General features: G+C 44.9%; 3 protein-coding genes and 1 long non-coding RNA gene across 5 annotated transcripts; 1 reads left to right on the top strand and 3 right to left on the bottom strand.

Annotated features, from left to right (window-relative positions):
- The first annotated feature begins 53 nt into the window (after positions 1-53).
- LOC127342909 (uncharacterized) lies at positions 54-2,549 on the top strand. 2 transcript variants are annotated; one of them, XM_051368933.1, is made up of 7 exons: positions 54-582; positions 656-923; positions 1,039-1,105; positions 1,181-1,379; positions 1,538-1,647; positions 1,747-1,909; positions 2,169-2,549. In XM_051368933.1, the coding sequence occupies exons 1-7, from the start codon at positions 533-535 to the stop codon at positions 2,359-2,361; spliced, it is 1,050 nt and encodes a 349-aa protein (XP_051224893.1). In that variant the 5' UTR covers positions 54-532; the 3' UTR covers positions 2,362-2,549. The 2 variants fall into 2 exon arrangements, with proteins under 2 accessions (XP_051224893.1, XP_051224892.1); XM_051368932.1 differs by having other exon boundaries at positions 1,538-1,909.
- Positions 2,550-2,695: 146 nt separating this feature from the next.
- LOC127342911 (uncharacterized) lies at positions 2,696-6,043 on the bottom strand. The gene is made up of 9 exons (XM_051368935.2): positions 5,803-6,043; positions 5,587-5,695; positions 4,402-4,438; positions 4,069-4,138; positions 3,832-3,936; positions 3,561-3,711; positions 3,386-3,468; positions 3,186-3,279; positions 2,696-3,091 (listed from the first exon to the last, which is right to left on the bottom strand). The coding sequence occupies exons 1-9, from the start codon at positions 5,813-5,815 to the stop codon at positions 3,004-3,006; spliced, it is 750 nt and encodes a 249-aa protein (XP_051224895.1). The 5' UTR covers positions 5,816-6,043; the 3' UTR covers positions 2,696-3,003.
- A 2,482-nt stretch (positions 6,044-8,525) lies between these two features.
- LOC127342912 (uncharacterized) lies at positions 8,526-12,124 on the bottom strand. Its single transcript, XR_007876946.2, has 3 exons — positions 11,819-12,124; positions 11,186-11,667; positions 8,526-9,103 (listed from the first exon to the last, which is right to left on the bottom strand). It is a non-coding gene; the product is annotated as an uncharacterized lncRNA (long non-coding RNA).
- A 1,606-nt stretch (positions 12,125-13,730) lies between these two features.
- LOC127342908 (cytochrome c oxidase subunit 5b-1, mitochondrial) lies at positions 13,731-18,330 on the bottom strand. Its single transcript, XM_051368931.2, has 7 exons — positions 18,075-18,330; positions 17,921-17,998; positions 17,750-17,832; positions 17,587-17,637; positions 14,428-14,494; positions 14,269-14,348; positions 13,731-14,158 (listed from the first exon to the last, which is right to left on the bottom strand). The coding sequence occupies exons 1-7, from the start codon at positions 18,217-18,219 to the stop codon at positions 14,090-14,092; spliced, it is 573 nt and encodes a 190-aa protein (XP_051224891.1). The 5' UTR covers positions 18,220-18,330; the 3' UTR covers positions 13,731-14,089.
- Between the last annotated feature and the right edge of the window lie 291 nt (positions 18,331-18,621).

Raw genomic sequence — 18,621 nt, 5'->3', positions numbered from 1 at the left:
TTGGGTTAGTCTTTTACTTGAATTTTAAGGTAGTATACTCCATCATTAGTTGACGGATAGGTCATCGCCGGACAGCCGACACAATAGTCATTGACGGAAAGACTATGCTGCAGTTGACCCCCGCCGGCTCGCACATGTCCACCGGAGCCTGGAGGGAAGCAGGTCTATGTTCCGGCGAGTGTTTTTGCGCGGTGAAGAACCCACGGCAAGCGTATGCGGCCCGGCCCAGCCCAGACGCGAGACAAACAGCAAAGCAACGACGGTGCTCATGCGTATGGCGAACATGGACAAGCAGGGGAGAGGAAAACAAACTATTTGTAGTCGGCCGTTACGCAGAGTCTCGATAATTTTCGTTGAATGAATGGACTCTACAAGGCACCTTGAAGTCGCTCAGACTCTCCTGTAACAAATCGTATATAGGAGTAGCATAAGTGCATAACCTTCGTTCGCCAGAGACTCCTCGTCGTCGCGCATCAGGTGCGAACGGATCTTCCCCTCTGCTCCCTCTTGACCCTAGCTCTGAATCGCCGCCATGGACGCCAGGCAGCCGTGCACCTGCGAGAAGAGCGAGTGCCTCCAGCGGTAAGCAACTCACGAATCCCCTCTTCTTACCGTGGGCCTTGCATAAGATAGCTAATTTCGTGCGTGCATTCAGGTACTGCCGTTGCTTCGACCAAAAGCACTACTGCACCGAGGCCTGCTCCTGCTGCAAGTGCCACAACACCGAGGAGAACAAGGACGAGGTGGACGAGCACGCCGAAGGCATCTCGAGCAAGAGGCCGGACGCATTCAAGCCCAAGATCGTCGCCGCCGCCGGCGGCGGCGATGCGCCTGGATCGCAGCAGCACGAGGTGATGGTGCACGTCAAGGGATGCAACTGCAACAAGGCTGAATGCAGGAAGCTCTACTGCGAGTGCTTCAAGGTATACGTATCTATATGCTGCTGCTGCCCTATCCTATCCTTGGTTTCTTACCATTATTACTTGTGTAAATACCGATCGATCTCACCCTCGATTTTGCGGCTGTCGCGATTTGCAGCACGACGTCAGGTGCACCGCCAAATGCCAGTGCGTAGGGTGCACCAACAGGTTCAGAGTCAACGGCGGTAGGTGCATCGCCTCTATTCTTTTGTTTGTCTTGTTTCTCGCCTATAACCTCAGCCGAGTTCTTGCTAAAGCAGATTACGACAGTCCTGCTGGAACATCCGACGGTTCCGACGCAACATTAACCAGTTCGGATGGAGCGTCGTCAGACGTCGATGGCGTGCTTAATGTGCCGGCAGGCCAAGCAGGCCTGGTTGACGGTTTACCGCTGGTCCCCATCCCTGGCGACTGGAGTGACTGGTGTGCCAATTTTGTTCCGCAGACTCGAGCCATGGGGTAAGTTCCATATTATTTCTTCAGACATTGTTGTCCAATGTGATGTAGTCCTATGCAATGCCAACAAAAGTTATATTTCAATGTTCACTAGCTAAATTACAGTTTACGGTATGAAAGATGTGTGTCAGCATTCTAATCATGTGCCCCCCTTTGCGCAGTGGCGGTGGCCTGGAGGTCATGTTCCAGCATTCGAAAGACAAAGATAACTTTCAGCACAATGTTGATCCCCAAAGACATAAGGGGTTTGAGCAGGACGGTGGATCGCTGTGTAATGACGCAAACTCCATGCTACGGCAGGATCCATCAACTTCTAACGCTTGCCGTCTCAACCACGATGATAACCAGATTAACATGTTCGGTGGTTCAGGTGCAACATTTGCCGGTTTGGATGAAGCGTTCTCAACCTTCGGCGACATGCTTAATGTGCCGGCTGACGAAGCAGGCATGGTTGACTGTTTTTCGTCAATCCCAGTCGCTGGAGATTACAGTGGCAGCTATGACGATCTTGTTCCCTGGACTCGAGCCATGGGGTAAGTTTGATTTTTTCTAACATCGTTGTCAAATGTGATGTAGCCTGTGCAATACCTTCTAGAGTTAAACTTCAATTTGAGAGTTCCAAAGTAGTACTATGTTTGGTTGGCGACCAGATTTGCCTCTACCAAGGCTTATCAAATTCGGGCATTAGTAATGTATATGATCCATCTTTTGGCCTCCTATGGTCGCTAACTAAATGACAGTTTACAGTATGAAAGTTGTGTTTACATTCTAATCATGTGTCCTTTTGTGCAGTGGCAGCAGCCTGGAGGCCATGTTCCAGCATTTAAAAGACGGGTATACCTTTCAGCGCGATGCTGATCCCCAAAGACATCAGGGGTTTGCGCAGGACAATGGATCGCCGAGTAATGGCCCAAACTCCGTGCTATGGCAGGATCCATCAAACTCTGACGCTTGCCATCTCAACCATGATGACCAAGATAAGTAAGTTCGATGGTTTTCGATCGACTTGAGACTGTAGACCTCTCTGCAGATGTTGTCTTTGATCCACTCAAGTATAGTGATACTGATACACCTCATCTAGTTAGGAGATTTTCTCAGTGTAGGACTTAATCATACTTTCAGAACGTGATATATTGGTTATGGTTATTATTTTCTGAATCTTTTCTGTAGCAATTTATGAAATATCGCATCGTGTGTTTTGAGGTATTACTAGAATCTGCCAACAAGAAAAGGGATCTGATGATATGACATGAAATAGAAAAGTGTAGACTAGCCTGATATAGAGCACAAACATAATAGAACTCCAAAGGGACTAATGATTAATAGAACTCAATATCATCATTAGTTACTAGTGTAGTCAACCAAAGCAATACAATACTACATTACAGGCGTCCTCTTTTGTAGTAACAAGGTATTACAACTCTTACTAGTAAACTACAACTGTAAAATAAAATCCAGAAGTGAGGAATTGAAGCACATAGTGTTACAAGCTATCATCAACTTATGGCAGTCGTCAACTCAAAACGTTTTTCTCTAGTTAACCTATCATCAACCTTCTCTATATTGTCAATACTTGTGTCTCATATGTCACCACCAACGCCATGGAACCATGTGTGTATCTTGGAACTTAGCCACGAGATCGATCGAGTCCAAGCCTTGCGCTGAGCCACGTGGCCACATAATCCATTTCTTCAGGGATAGTATAATGGCCCAGTCTACATAAAGGAGATGACGTCAGTACTAAAATTCAGAAGAAAAATATGATAGAAAGTGATCATGTTGTAAATCATGTATGTAGATCTGTAGTACCCGTTGTAGGTTTTGAGATTCAGATATAAGAATCCTGAGGTTCGCAGAAACTCAAGCGACCTCTCACCATTCTTATATGTGACAACCTCATCCGCTGCAAGAACACAAGGACAAAGACCTTTTTTAAGTACTTTGGAAATTCACACAAAAAAGGTCAGGATATTTACGACATCAACATAAAAACAAACAGCAATGCCAACCTAGTCCATGGGTTAGCAGGATTGGCAAGGCAGCAGCTCTCCTGAGAGCAGTTTGTGAGCTCTCCATTTTGGTCCTCAGGGTCCTAAACAACAATACATAAAAAGCATCACATATTAGCTACAAGTATATCAATAACATCACCATATTTTCTTCCAAGATATCAAATAATCAGACCTTGAGCAGGGAAGCCAGCCGCTCAACCCAATGACGGCGCTAAGAGTAATCGGGTATGCGGCGCCATTCGTGAACCTTCCATGAGCATAGCATGCGGCAGAGTGGAGGGCAGTGGCCGCACCCATGCTGAAACCGCCTATCCCAAGCCTCACTGGACATTACAAATTTTCATTTTCAATAGCATTAGTAATTTACATTTGCACTCAAAGATTATCAACCAAAAAAAATTATGATCAGTTTCCAGTGAGCATATTCAGAAATATGTAAGTACCATCAGATGGCTCGGATGACAGCAGGTTTGCTACGTGCGCTGCTGAAGCGTCCAGCCCTTCGATGTCATCACGGCCATCCACCGAAGTGTCCTCCACATCGAACCCTGTTTCGTTTTAGTAAACAATAATTGATCATTTTGTCCCATTAAACAGCCCAGAAAAAACATAGGAAAGGCAAAGCTGCATCAGGCTCTGGCGCTCTGCAGCCAAGCCATATGTAAGTCAGAGAAACCCACATGCGGTGCAGGGGAATCCACCGAAAGCCGCGACAGGCCGTGTTGGCGCAGTAGGGCAAATCCATTTGATCTGCGTAGGGATACATGAGATGATTAAGCATCAATAACTAATATGAAAATAATTCAGCTTCAGAGTTGGAAAGAACGCTCGTTCTTAATCCGATAGAACTAGCAGTTGATGCTTGTGCCTAATTACTCAAATGATTCAGATAAGCTTCATTGACTAGTCTGAAGATAACAAGAAGCTATACTACGTAGTATATACTATGGTGCTCAGAGGAATAGGAAATTAGGAATAGGATGGTAGATGGCTGCATGATTTGTTCAACTTACATTCGGCAGTGGGAGATTATCCAGGAGCTGGGACCAGCTGCATAAGACAAAAACATGGGGGGAAAACATATTAGGTCAGTGTGTCTCCTGAAATTAAAGAATTAATCATAAATATCTCAGCTAGTCAGCAACTTGTGCAGATATTTTAGTCGTAGCTCCTCTTGTAAATCATTAAAGCATAGCTTGTAACATGACATAAGCATAAATATTCGACTACGCGTGTTTATCAGAAAAGCAGGCATTGGGGAATAAGAGAGGAGAGTGGAGAGTGAGGAAAGAATATGTGTGTAGTAGCTAGTTGGCATATGATAAAACCGGATCGACCAAGATCACTGGGGCTACACCAGCATAATGTGTCTCGGCCGAAACATGCAGTTGAGTCACTACCGATCTGGAAAAGCAAACAAGTGGGAGAAACGGAACATTTGGAGCTGACACACTTGACAGTTGACACATGCGTGTATAATGAACTCGAGAAATAAAGATGGATAGAAAGAACGAAAAAAAAATGCAAGTTCATGCCAAACATATTTGCAAGACCAAGAAACCCTATGTGTATTAAAGAAAACTGAAGTTCTCCATGCGTTCTATCCTCGGTGGCAGACATAAGGTACCTCAGGTGAGCTAGCAGATAATATTAAACCAGTCAGTCATGTTATCTCTAGCTTGACATTCCATCGTCGAGCGAAGTAGTTAACTTTTCTGTGCAGAAGTACAGTTATATTCCCACCAATTGCTATTTTTAGATGTAGTTACTTCGCGAAAGAAAGACGCGCGCGTAAGAAGATAGATGGATCATAATATCAATCTGAGGTTTGGAGTAAAAGCAGTACTAGGAATATATGCATGGACCGAAATAGAGAGCTCTTATCACTCGTTTCTGGCAAAGGGAGGTGTGGGAGAATAAAGCGCGCGATGGGTCGACATGGTCCGACGTCTCGAGGAGACAGCCAGGCCTAGCTTCCTTCCTTCAGGCCATGGGTCGCATTCAGACAAGAACTGCTGGTGGTTCTAGCATTTGCTGCTCATGTCTCTATCTAGGAGGGGTGCTAGTAGTTGGTTTGCAGTTTAGAGAGCACTTGGTCACTCCAGTTTCTACCATTCATCTTTCATGTTTAGTATATCCAAGTTGAAACAAAAGCAATCTTGCAGTTTAGAGAGCGCATGTGTATAGTATAGGATTACCTGGCGCCATTGTCACCGAGGCCATGGAGCCACACAATGGTGGCCAGGTGCCTGCCCTTGGGCCTCACCACGTACGTCCTGCCATACTCCCGCCTCACGCCGCGCGAGCCTGCAGACAGACGGACCATTAGCAAAGCAATGAGATCGGCCGCCGGCGACGGCGAGTCACCTTGGAAGAAGCGGGACAGAGAAGCTCAGGGGCACGGCCATACTTACCGGAGGAGCTCATGGTGCCGGAGCGACAAACAGCACGTACGGGCGGTGCTCGATGAGGTAGCTTAGCTCGAAGGTGGCGGTAATGGTGGTAGAGGTCGCTGGCTGGCTAGCTTGATGCTTGTGGAAGTACGAAGTGCAGAGGCCCGATTGACATGTATTTATAGGGGCGAGCGGAGGCCCGATGGAGTGAGAATATGTGTATGAACGGCAGCAGTCAGTCCAGTAACTAACCCGCGTGTCTCTCTCCCGTGGGTGCGTTGGCGGCTCTGCGTGCGCCGTGCGTCGCTCGCTGCGATCTAGCTGTACTCCTGTGCGTCAAGGGAATCCGGCGATGGGAGAGAGGAAAAGGCGATCGATCGAGGTGCTGGCTAAGGTCACGCGGGGAGGAGCATGGGATGGGACTTGGGAGGGAGACAAACTTTGGGGCTTTCCTTCGCTATTAGGTTTAGTGTTAGGACATAAGTAAAGGCTGGGTTCGGCCTGCAGGTTCAGCTCCAGCTTCAGCAATTTTGGACTATAGGCAACTAAGCATTTTATAGCACCTCAAATGCCAGAAACTCAATTCGGCTCCCGGGTGCGTATGATCCCTCTATCATAAAAACATATTTCCGAGTGATAAAAAAATTTGACAAAAAAATTTACATGTACATCTCCATAATATATGTGTATTCGTCAAGTTTCACGAAAAAATAATATTTTTGTAGTCTAAGCGAAAAAGAGAAAATTTATCTTGTGACAAGTCTTTGTTTCAGCACTGAATTTTGTCTTTTTTACACACGCCACATGGCATGTCGATTTTTCACGAAACGACTTTGTGAGCGCGTAGCACATGAAGATGTACGTGCGAAATTTTTGTTTCAATTTTTTTGACATTTTAAAATGTGTCTAACATGTATTTCAAAATAAAGGAAGCATACGCTCCCATGTGCCAAAACATCACTCCCCTCAAATGCAGCAGGGTTAAACCTAACTATGGTATACAGGTATTTGGTCTTCACCGTAACTGCACATAACAAATAGGCATAGTGATAATCAAGCTCCAAATTATGTATTCTAACTATTCTTAGGATGGGCCCTATCTCTGGCCCTGCTCACAGGAGAATATATTCATCCTTGGCAGTGGAGGGAGAATCCAGGTATAAAAATATTACTTAGGACCCCTTTTAACCAATTCATACCCATTTTTTGTCATCACCATTATCATGATAAGGTGTTATAATGCCCACTAATTCTGCATCACAGATCCAAAAGATTGTATATATATAAGTATATATAACCTTAGTCGAAATGGTGAGGAATAGGCATAACAGTGTTTTCTTTTCTTTCTTCGGAGAAAAAAAAAAAGACAATGATGTCTCGCTGTCTCCATGCTGAAGGAAGGTTCATCTAGGCCAAACCCCATATTTAGTAGGAAAAGGCAAAACTTGTGGCACCTATTCTTGCAAGAGGTTTGTCACTTTTTTGCATTACTATAACACTGCCATCAAAAGTATCGATAGATTTAATTGCACAAAGACACGGAGCTATGGGTATTTTCACTAGTGCCAGTTCACAATAGAAATGAAACTCCGGAAGTAAATTTTACTTTATAAATTCCAAATTAACTCAAGTTTTAAGTTTGTCCTAAGTCAAACACTTAGGCAAGTTTGACTGGATTTATAGTAAAATATGCTAATTTCTGCAGATCAATTTATATACTATGAAAATATAATTTAGTATGAACCTAGTGAAATTAAATGGGCGCTGCAGATGTTGATATGTTTCAATAAACTTAAAGTAATTCGACCCAGGACGACTTTAATTGATTTGGAACAGAGGGGGTAATATTTTCAGCATACCAAGGCTCCACAGACAAATACCCCTCATCCAAACCGGCACTAAGGCGACACCCAAGTGCTGGTTGGCTGTGTAGGATGGTGGTTTTAACCCTAGACCACGGAGAATAAAACCTCAAGTTTCATGCCATGTGTCTCGTTAAAAGAGGATTGTTCTTTCAGTGGAATAGACTTTCCTGTTGATAGCGAAGCATTAGTGACTTCACCAATCTTGAAGCTCCGTGCCCCCAGGAGAAACAGTTCCACACCAAACTGTAACTAGCAGTAAATATCAGGATTTACAGGAGATTTCAGACGTGTTTTGACACTGAACTTGAAGTGGCACTGAAAAAAAATCTGCATAATCAGTAATTTAAGGCACGGTTAGGTACTCTTTTAGATAAAAATCATTAGAGCTTAAGGCATAGTTTGACAATGAATTGGAACTCTACAAATAAAGTACTGCCTCTGTCCATAAAAGGATGTCACAAGTTTGTCCAAATTTAGATGTATCTAGACACTCTTTTGTGTATCTAGACACTCTTTTGTGTATCGATACATCTGAATTTAGACAAATTTCCAACATCCTTTTATAGACGCGTGGGGGTAGAATCTAAGGCAGAGTCCACTCAAACTCTGAAAAATGGAGTATTTTCACTAGAATTTCAGGTGGGATTCGGCACGGAACTGAAACTGTAGAGATCAAAATGACAAGGAATGAGAATAAAAAGGTCCTCCTGAACAAAACCCTATATTTAGGACGAAAAGGCAAAGCACGAAGCAGCTTTCTTGCAGGAGGCTTTTTTTGTACTATTGTACTACTCTTGTCTGTTTTAATTGACGCGGTTAGAGGTGCTACATACTCACGATCCTTCACAAATCCACGTCAATTTAATCAGACCGGAGGGAGTAGTTCTTAGATCAAAACCAGTGGTAGATGTAAATACATAATGGCCGTGAATTATTGATGTTTTCATATATAGGTTAAGGGCAGTTCAACCCGGAACTGAAACCCAAGAGGTCTGGATATGACAAGTGGTACCGTTTCATTGCAAGGCAGATACAGTGCAAAATTCTGCATACTGCAGCAAGGAAGATTCTCTGAGGTGTTGACAGTGACACATGCAGATATCAAACCAACTTGGTACAATTGAAGGTCCAGTTGCATCAAAAATACATGGAGAGCATTGTTGATGAAGGCATCGATACTACAGTACAGCAAAGAGAACTGCTCAACGCAAGCATGTAGTACAGGTCAGTGATAACTGACAGTAACAGGTACCTGAAAATTTGTGTATTGAGAAGAAGTACAGGGATCCACCTCTAAGAATTTCCGCGCACTTCTTCTGCTTTACCTCCATGGTAATTACATATCCATTATAAATCCCGTCACGTTTACATCACCGATAAGCCCAAATATTCCTCAGCAGCATCCTTTTTTCCCCTTTGAGGTCAGCTTTCATAACAAACTCTGCTATTCTTGGATCCTGCTAGCAAGAAAGTGATTCCACTTTTACAATGGTGCAGAGTAGCTTTTAGAGTACTGAACAGTGGTAGGCTTTGATCCCCTCTCGACGATCCAAATTTAAAAGGGATTAAACAAAGTCCTAAGTCAAATCTAAAATAACCCCATAGGGTTTGTGATAGCAGAATAATGCAGAGGATTTTCACCTAATCTTTCTTTTATATGAGTGCACTACATACATAGGGAATCATATGCACTTAGCTCTGCATTTTTCTATCCATGGTTAACCTTATGGGGGGACAGCTCAGACTAAATTATGTTGGCTAAATGTGTTTTTTGTCCCTACCTTGCTTGAGAGAATAGAGACTGTATAGGGGCTTAATTATGTGGCCTAAATGTATTTTTTGTCCCTACCTTGCTTGAGAGAATAGAGGCTGCGTAGGGGCTATGAAGTATTATTTTACATATAAGGTTATGAACTACCTAATTTTCACTATTTGCTGGAGGTTATAGGCCGTCGAAGTATCATGTCATAGGGCTTTGGAGCCTGCATATTCCCGATTTAGAATATATTTCTTCTAATTTCATATTCTCATCCTATGAAAACGTGAAGCATCGAAAAAATTATTAAAAGAATATATTCTAAAAAGTGGGCTGCACGAGTGAAATATCAACAGTTGTCTTTACCGAAAAGTTTACACATTTTGTCAGCTACTAGGAACAGCAAAAGGAGTTTTCACAAATATTGTATTAATTGAATTGAACATCTATATGCATTTCAAACTTAGTTCACTTTTTTCTCAAATAACCTAGTTGGCGTGGATACAGTATGTTAAGTGTCTTACCAAACATTATTATTTCACATACTAAATATTTGAGAAGATTTAGTACCATGCGAGTTTGAAGTAGAGTTTTGCTGATTCAAAAGTAGACAGGAGGATGTGAAGATTTCATCTCTAAGGCTGTCTGGTACCCAAAGATTACTAGTTCACATGACATATTTCAACAAGATTCCGAAACATATCAGCTTGAAGTAAACCTAGGCTGATGCCAAGGTTAAGAAGATTTCATCTCTGAGGCTGTTTGGAACCCCTGATTTTTTAAAAAAATTGAAAACAGTGATGCCTAGCTTTTTTATGGACTGAACTTTTTTTTCTCACAAGCTGCAAATGCCGTTAGGTACGGTCCCCTGATTCATCATCTCCCACTGAATAAAACAGGTAAGGAATGACGAATTACTGTATCGATTGAGTCCACATCAAGTCCTAATTAACAGAAGTCAGCGACAAAATGCAAGAAAGGATGATGCAAAAATAAAGGGAGACATTTGAGGCCACCATTGTGGCAAGAAAGAATAATGCCATCTAATGACTCCAAATCCTTGGGGTTGCAATTGCCACGATCTCAACTGAAAAATATTGAGTAACACGTTCCGTACTGTCTTTCACTACTTAATTTTTTGTTTTTATTTATTTGGTATACAATTCGTACTTCTGAATCAGTGTTTACACTCTGAGGCTTTTGAAAGCACTTGTGGGAAGGAAAAAGGTATTAAAAGCAAATTTTAGTGCAGAACTTATCCTCTGATGAACCTCGAATAATATGGAACAAAAGTAGTCATTTGAAAAATGTTCTTGCATATGGGATCGAAGCTACAAATATAATACTACTACTTTTAACTTTAAAGCAAGCTTTCACATGAGTACACATAACGAAGTTTGAAAAAAAAATCCAATTTAATTCTATCCTTGATACGTGCAGGCCTGCAGCCAGTCTATGTTCTCCTTTGCTGCCACATTCTGCCAGCATTCCATGAGTTTGAACTGCAGAAAGCTGCCATTACAAGTTTCATTTCCTCTTGCAGGTAATCCTTTGTTGCAGTGCACCGGATTAGCAAAAAGGACCAGACAGAATATCATGACATGTATGAAATAGTATATAGCTGCGCTTTTCTTCACTGGGAAGGAACTATGTATGGGTGCACTAATATATTCGAAAGCAAGGGGAAAGGGAATTTTATCTCGTTTACTACTTAAGTTTCTGGTATGGCTTCTCTGCCTAAACAGAAAAAAGGCTTCCGACACGAAATGCTAAAATTTCATACCTAGTAGGCAATGTGAAGCAGCGGCGGGAACTATAGCAGCCAGCCGCCAACATCATCCGATTAAGATATGTGGCACGAGATGCCGTGAGAACTTCTCGCGTCTCCAGGCGCCATTCTTTCTGCGTCATTTTGCTGCTCATCTGAATCACCAGCGTAATCGCTCGAAGCATACGGAATAGGGGAATCCAAGCATAATAATCCTCTTGCTTTCCCCTTTCGCTTTTCTTCTGAAAAAGTGCAGACAACAGCATGGTGCAAGTAAATGTCAATGCAGATACAGGTATTGTCAGCCACAAAATTCCAGGTGCATACAACGGCTAGAAACTGAGGGCGTGCCGGTATCGCGACCGTGACAACCTCGCACTCAGCAGCTGGAAATCCAGCGTGTGTCACGATTCGACGATGAAAGCCCTGCACCCAGCAGCTGAAATTACTTGGAGACCCTGACAAGCGCGCGTCCGTCCGTCCATCCCATCCATCGGCTGGAAAGAGGAAAAGGCCAGGCTATCTCAGGGAGGAATAACATCGAACAGCTAGACGGCACTGTTTGTGAAACGGACGAACTATGTACTACCGGAAGTCCATGTTCTCATTCGATTTTCATTTCAGGGTTGACGCTGAGAGGCCACCTACCTAGGCGGGGAATCCGAGCTCCAGTGGGCGCGTGTCGCCGTCGTCTTGGCCGTGGCAGCGGCGGGCGATCGGATCCGCTGCCACCTACCTACGGAGCGTAGCGTAGGGAGGGAGGCAGGCAGAACATTGCTCTCTACGGCGCGCGTTCGTCTAGGGCATAGTTTGCCTTTAACGGGTAGCGACCGCGCTCCTGTAGACCTCCCAAATTCAGCGGCGCCGTCACGCTCAGGCATCGGTTCTCGCCGTCGCCGGGATTCACCGTGGCGCGGCGCCATCGTCATTTGTGGTAAACTCGACGCGTGTCGGCGCTTGGTACCATCTGCGATCTTGCTTACTCCCTCGTCCATAAATAACAAATAACTCTACATCTAACTTTTTGCTAAGTTAAATTAAAAAAACTTGAATAATTTTAACATACAATGATATGAAATTAGCATATAAGGAATTACATTTCAAAACAAATCTAGTGAGTATCTACACTTTTCTATAATTTTTTTTGGTAGAAGTTAACAAATTTAAGTCGAGAGAATGCTAGAAGTGCGAGGAGGCTAGGAGCGAGGTGATCAGAAAGTGGCGATCTCAAAACCCATCTAGGATTTCTTTTCCTTCGCAGCCGTCGTCGCTGGCAGGTCCCATCTCCGCTGGCCTTGGGGCCTAGGAGATGTGGCGGACAAGGCCCCTCGTCGGTGGGGGTGTTCCTTTGTTTAGGTTAAATTGTTTTTCAGTGTCTTTTAGGGATGGTGAGGCGGCGACTACATCCTAAAATCAGAATAAGGTTTTTGCGTTCTATTCTCACCATGTTGGTGTGTCTAGCGCTGGCGAAACACACGTGGAATCATGTGCCCGACAGATTCGGTCGGTTTTCGTGTTCATTGGTGTGGTTTTAGATCAATCTCTTTTTTCCATCAGCGGTTGTCATCATTATTGATGAGTGATGCTCTAATGCACTAGTCCTTTGAGGCCTTAGCACGGCGGGTTCTCGTCTATCTACTACAATAAATTTTATTAGAACCAGCTTTGCCCGGCTTGAGGGGCAAGGAAGGCGACGCGACTTTGGCTCATGCTAGTCGTCGTTAGGTGGTTCAAGTACCTATTTGTAATTTAATTACTTTTATGTTATTTGTACGTTTGTTGATGATTATTATTAGAACGGTGGATTTTAAATGAAAAATAGACAAAGGTAGAAGTATACTTTTTGTGGTCGGAGGACTCTATAGTTGCACCTTGCACGTACTTGATGATGTACAATGTACTTGCTGGTGGTACGAAATTGTACGAAACTGTGGACAAGGCTACTCTTTGCTATTTTCTTCTTTTGGGATGCCTGAACCTGAGGAGGAGCGGTGCCCAATTTAGCAGGCAAAGTCGTGTGAAAAGATATTTGCAGGAATGGCCAAAATGTGATGGGAGAAAAAGAACGGAGCAAAGATAAGCGACTATTCGAATCTCTTCGTTGGCAGAAACACGAAGCCGAACTTGCCAACAAACAGACGTCTGTCCGGCGCGACAAATAACTGAAGCGGAACAGACAGCACGGGACTTTTTGCCTGAGTTCACAACTCGTGTGAAACGCTTTGCTTGCATCTTATTCTTATCCAAGGGCTTTCTGTCTCTCGTGTCTGCTAGCAAAATCATCTCACATTGCAAAACAAGGATATGGACTATTCGTTAACCAGAAACATTGCATCAACTAAGCTTCCCAATGGACAAGACTGTACTGACAATCAAATGTTAAGGGAATGGTATTCGATCTCAAGCCGAGACTCTTCAACTAAACGAGCTAAGCAAGATGATAGCAATACCAGGGTAGAGAATGTTATATGTGCTCGTTAGCTTCATGAAAGCGACCACCACGACAACAACTTCGCAATTATGTGTGAAGATGACCAGATGCGTTTCAGCAACAAGGCAATGCACAAGAAGCTGTTAATTTAACAGAAGAGTTTGCAAACTGCCTGTCACACTAGACAGCACAACATAAATTCTTGCATGATTGAATAGGTGAGGTCCATCACATCCGATGGCCACTATGCAGCAAAAGCAAAAAATCTCAGAAGTCATCTTTTATTCGATGATGCTCCATAAGACACGCACTGGTCAAATCGGAAGAAAGTTTTGTTTCGACAAAAAACCTAAGGCGAAAACTACCACCTGCTTGATGGCCAAATGTATATTCATAAACAAGGATGCCGTGGAGCAGTCTGGTGCTAGAAAGCGTAAACGATATCATATGCCTCATCAAATTCTTATTTTCAGAACCACAAGGCATCCTTAGTGGTGATGACCTTCATCATCAGTGTCATGCCCATCTGGGTTTCCACCATCACCAATGACCTTAAGCTGCATAAAGCAAGCAGCAAAACATCCCTTAATGAACAGCTTAACACTGATAAACCACACGCAGCTTGGCAGCACGTGCTATGATAAACTAAATTGACATGTCAAATTACCGTGAAGTATTGTGAGCAAACTGGGCATTCATGTGGCTCATCTTTTTTCAACCAGAACCAGACGACATCATGCTCATCCTCTGCATATGAAACAACCACAATAAGTGTTATACAAGTCTTGCCACATCTAGCATCTAGAGCATTTCCAAACTGGCTTACCTCCTCCAGCACCCGGGCAGCCTACTATTCTCTTGTCGTAGTATGACTCAATGACAGCTGGTGCCTCCTGCAAGTACAGAATGAAAGGAAAGTAATGAACAATACGGCACAGAGTATTTACAGCCTGGAACAAAAGTTAACAAGAAACAATGGTTCAATTTCATAGGTTCTGAAATTCTGATCAAACAATATTTTACTATCATTTAGAATGAAGCACACATCTGAATACTAGAACCACCAAATACGTAATGCAATGGAAACTGTAACCTAAAATTGTGGAACAGCACACACAGGCAAACAAAAGGAATATATAGAACTTATCTGTTCCTGACTTTTTATAGGCAAAGTGAAACAGAAAGGAGCAAGGCAGACAACATCAAAGTAAAAGAATAATGGTTAAGTGAACACACAAAATTAGCACGTAAAGTAAAAGGAATCTGCGGCAGCAGGTCACATAGCATGACGCCATCCCTCACATCTAGCATCAGTAGTAAATTCATCAAAGGTGTCTTAATATGCAAATAAGTTTTGCTGAACTCTGAAGTGCGGGAAAGTAGATATGCATAGGAGGATCAAACTCAAAAGTCTAATATCTCGCAGGTCCCATGACAATCTGTATCTCCAAATATATTCGATGTTGAAATGCAGTACCGTAGTTCAAAGATACGCAGTTCACTCGGTCCGTGATTCACAAATCATCAACTTATATGAATTAATTTCGATGCAGTACAGATATCTGTACACGAACCTAAGATGGGTTCGCAAATCGGTGTGATAGGATTTGAATATGGTACACATAATAGCGACAGAAGATTCTAAATTTCTAACTACGTAGTACAATAAAATAAAATAAAGGGACAGAAAGATGCAGCCATAATAGTTGGCCCGGCCCAAATATTGCCTCTCACAGCATCATCTGGCTCTGTTGGGTCCCATGGCTTTCCTTGGTTAGCATCAACACCGCCAAAGTCTCGGCGCATTTTCCCATCTGCCCTTTCACCATGTCTTTTCTTTGCTACCGCTTCTCATGATATTGTCATCATCGCCTTGAGAAGAGGAGTCCTTTTTCATGACTTAGGAGAAGAGAAGAGTTAGGGAGAGAAGGCCACCACCACCTGTGGCTCTGCTTGCAGGACTGCTTTTCTGACACAGAATTATGGATTCTTACTTCTTTCTTTGTGCCTAACCCTGCTGTTTGAGCCTCCAGTAGGTGACTTGGGGTGGGCAAGTTGTTACTGTTCTGAATTTTGTTGTTGTGGAGCGTGCAGCTACAATGTGTAATGTTCCCTGAAACTAAGGGCGTGTTTGGTAGATCGGGCCAACCCAGATATTCTCCTCCCAACCCAGATTTTATACAAAGAATGTGTTTGTTAGGTCGGGTCGGGGCAACTCAGCACTGCCCAACCCATACGAAAAAGGCCTCAGAGCCTGGTTGAGGAGAGAAGCTCAAATCGAGCTTCTCTGGTCATCCCGGTCGAACTCGTCCCGCAAAACACTGTACTCGCCGCGCCCCACCCCCCCCCCCCCAGACCCTCACCCCCACGTTTTTTCTCTCCCCATTTTCTCCCATCCTTCTCTGGCTCCCTGTCTCCCCGCTCCTTGCTCCCTGGCTCGTCGCGCCGCCGCCCCTGGCTCGTCGCTCCCTGGCTCGTCGCGCCGCCGCCGTGACGCCTCCACGCACGCGCCTCGTGCCGCCGCCATGGAGCCCCTCGCGCCGCCGCCATGGAGCCCCTCGCGCCGCTGCCCATGGAGCCCCCAGCAGCCGTCGACCGCCGGCAGGACTGGCCGCCATGACGCTCCTCCATGCCCCACGGCCTCCACGCCCCATGGCCTCCATGCCCCACGGCCTCCACGCACCGCTGCACAGCAGCCGGCAGCTACAGGACGGGATTGCGGGCGCCGCCGATGAGCTTCTACCTGCAGGGACTTGATTGATTTTTATCTTGTTTGTTCAAGGTTCTTTGTGTAAAAGTTTGGACCTTTATGTTATTTCTAGTCTTTGGACTTTTCCCAACACATACGGGCTAACCAAACAAAGTACCTGTCCAGATTTTCCCAACACATACAGGGTAACAAACACACAGTAAAATCTCAGACTAGCATGTATGAGGTCAGATATCTCTACTGGGAAAGTAAATCTGAGCAGACCCAGTCTACCAAACACACCCTAAATGTGTGTATTGTTTGTGCTTGACTGTGAACAAGCAACACAATTTTCTGGTCAGGCCATATATAGCTCTGTACGTGGGGCACCAACTCAGACTTACTGGGTCATGTTCCCGTGTTAAGAACTAGCTTACCAAAGCACACTACCCCTGTGGCCTCACATTCCTAGCCACCCTGCGATATGTGATGTGGTTTCTCGACACGGTTCTTTTTAACTATGTTTTACACCACTTAATCAACAAAAACTTTTAAGACCTGTTACATTTTTTAGATACTCGGTAGTACATAATTACAATACCACAGCTCTTAGAACAGAAATTATGCATCAATGGGCTTGTAGTTAGATCCTTAATAAACTTAAAAGAACATACTATGCGAGGTATATAATCTTCTGCTTGAAAAGGAAGGCAAGACGTCATATTAAAGGTGATTTTCCAATCATGACCATAACAAACTGTACTAGATGGGAGAAAATAACTCTTACATATGACTGTATGAGGCAGGAATAAAAGTATTTACATTGCACTTGCACTGCTTAATACTGTAAACAGATAAAGTTTTTATCCCAGTATATCCATATGCAACCGGAAAATGCGTACGATGCTGAGACAGTAAATGCGGTAATGCTAGAAGTTTAAGCAATTTCAGGTTTACAACAATTACATACTTATAAAACGGATCCAGGGGCAAATTATAATCATTTGATAGAATAAGATAACCGACTCTGATGATATTGTCACAAAAACACCCGGGCTATTAGATAGAACAAAAGTTTCTACGTTAATGGTAATGGATGACCAAAAATTGATGAACTGTGCGCATAGACACTCTCTAAAGCGCACCAGTGCACCGGACAACATTAGTGCGGAGATAAATGCACTATGCATCCCACTCATTTCATACAGTAATAAAGTGCTCTGCCGAACCTAAGCAGAACCAGCACGCATGATCCCAGGCCCATATTATTATGAAGAGTAGCAGAGAACACCTCACCTTGGTGCCGAAGGGGCCAACGGGGGCATCCATGTCGAAGCGCTTCTTCCCCTGCGAAACGACGAGCAGATCGAGAAATCAGAACCCACTCCCAAGGGCCAAACCGAACGACAGGGCCAGGTCCGCCCGAAATCACCAAACCGCAAGCCACAATCCGTCTCACCTTGAGAAACCCCTCGAGCTCCTCGCGCTCATGGCCCGTGGCGATGGGCACGATGTCCTCCACAGTCAGCCGCGGCTTGTGCCCTGCAGGAGGAACACGCCGATCCACCAGCCGATCAGCGACGGGAAGCGGCGGGAGAGCGAGATCTGGCGAGGGAGGAGAGGGCCTTACCGGAGGAGAGGGGTTTGATGCGGCGGAAGGCGGCGACGATGGCCACCATTTCGTCCACAGTCGGCGGCGGCTTGTCCCCTGCAGGAGGAACACGCCGATCAGCGACGGGAAGCGGCGGGAGAAGGAGATCTGGCGAGGGAGGAGAGGGCCTTACCGGAGGAGAGGGGGGTGGTGCGGCGGAAGGCGGCGGCCGCCGTGGAGAAGGGAGCGGCCCGGGCGGTGATGGGAGTGGGGGCCGCGCCGGCTCCGGCTGCGGCGCGGCGGAGGGCCGGGGCTAGGGTTTGGAGTCGGCGCCACATGGTGCGTGCGTGCGTGTGGTCTCAGGTCGCGGCGGCGGCGGCGGAAGGGGAAATGGGGTGGAGATGGGCAGGCTCGATTTGATCTGACCGAAGAGGGGAGGGCGAGACGGCGGGGGAGGGAGGTCAAGGACGAGAGGCCTGTGGCCTGTGGGGGTGTGGTGCGTTGAGGTTCGCGCTGCGTGATGGAGGGACGGGATTGAATTGGAGGCTTTGGGCGAACTAGGCTGTGAAAGTGACAAGTGTCGGAGTTCGGGAGTAGTTGGCAGTGGCGCCGCCTCTGGTGTGTACCACCGCATACCTCGGACACACAAATACAGTTGGACGTCGATTGTTCTTTATGAGATTTTTAAGCCACATAAGCTTAGGGTACTTCATTGATAGTAAGTGATTCGAGAAACATGA

The sequence above is a fragment of the Lolium perenne genome, chromosome 3, assembly GCF_019359855.2.
Source record: "Lolium perenne isolate Kyuss_39 chromosome 3, Kyuss_2.0, whole genome shotgun sequence".
Lineage (NCBI taxonomy): Eukaryota > Viridiplantae > Streptophyta > Magnoliopsida > Poales > Poaceae > Lolium > Lolium perenne.
The sequence above is the reverse complement of the archived record's forward strand: the minus strand, read 5'-3'. Positions and strand labels throughout refer to the sequence as shown.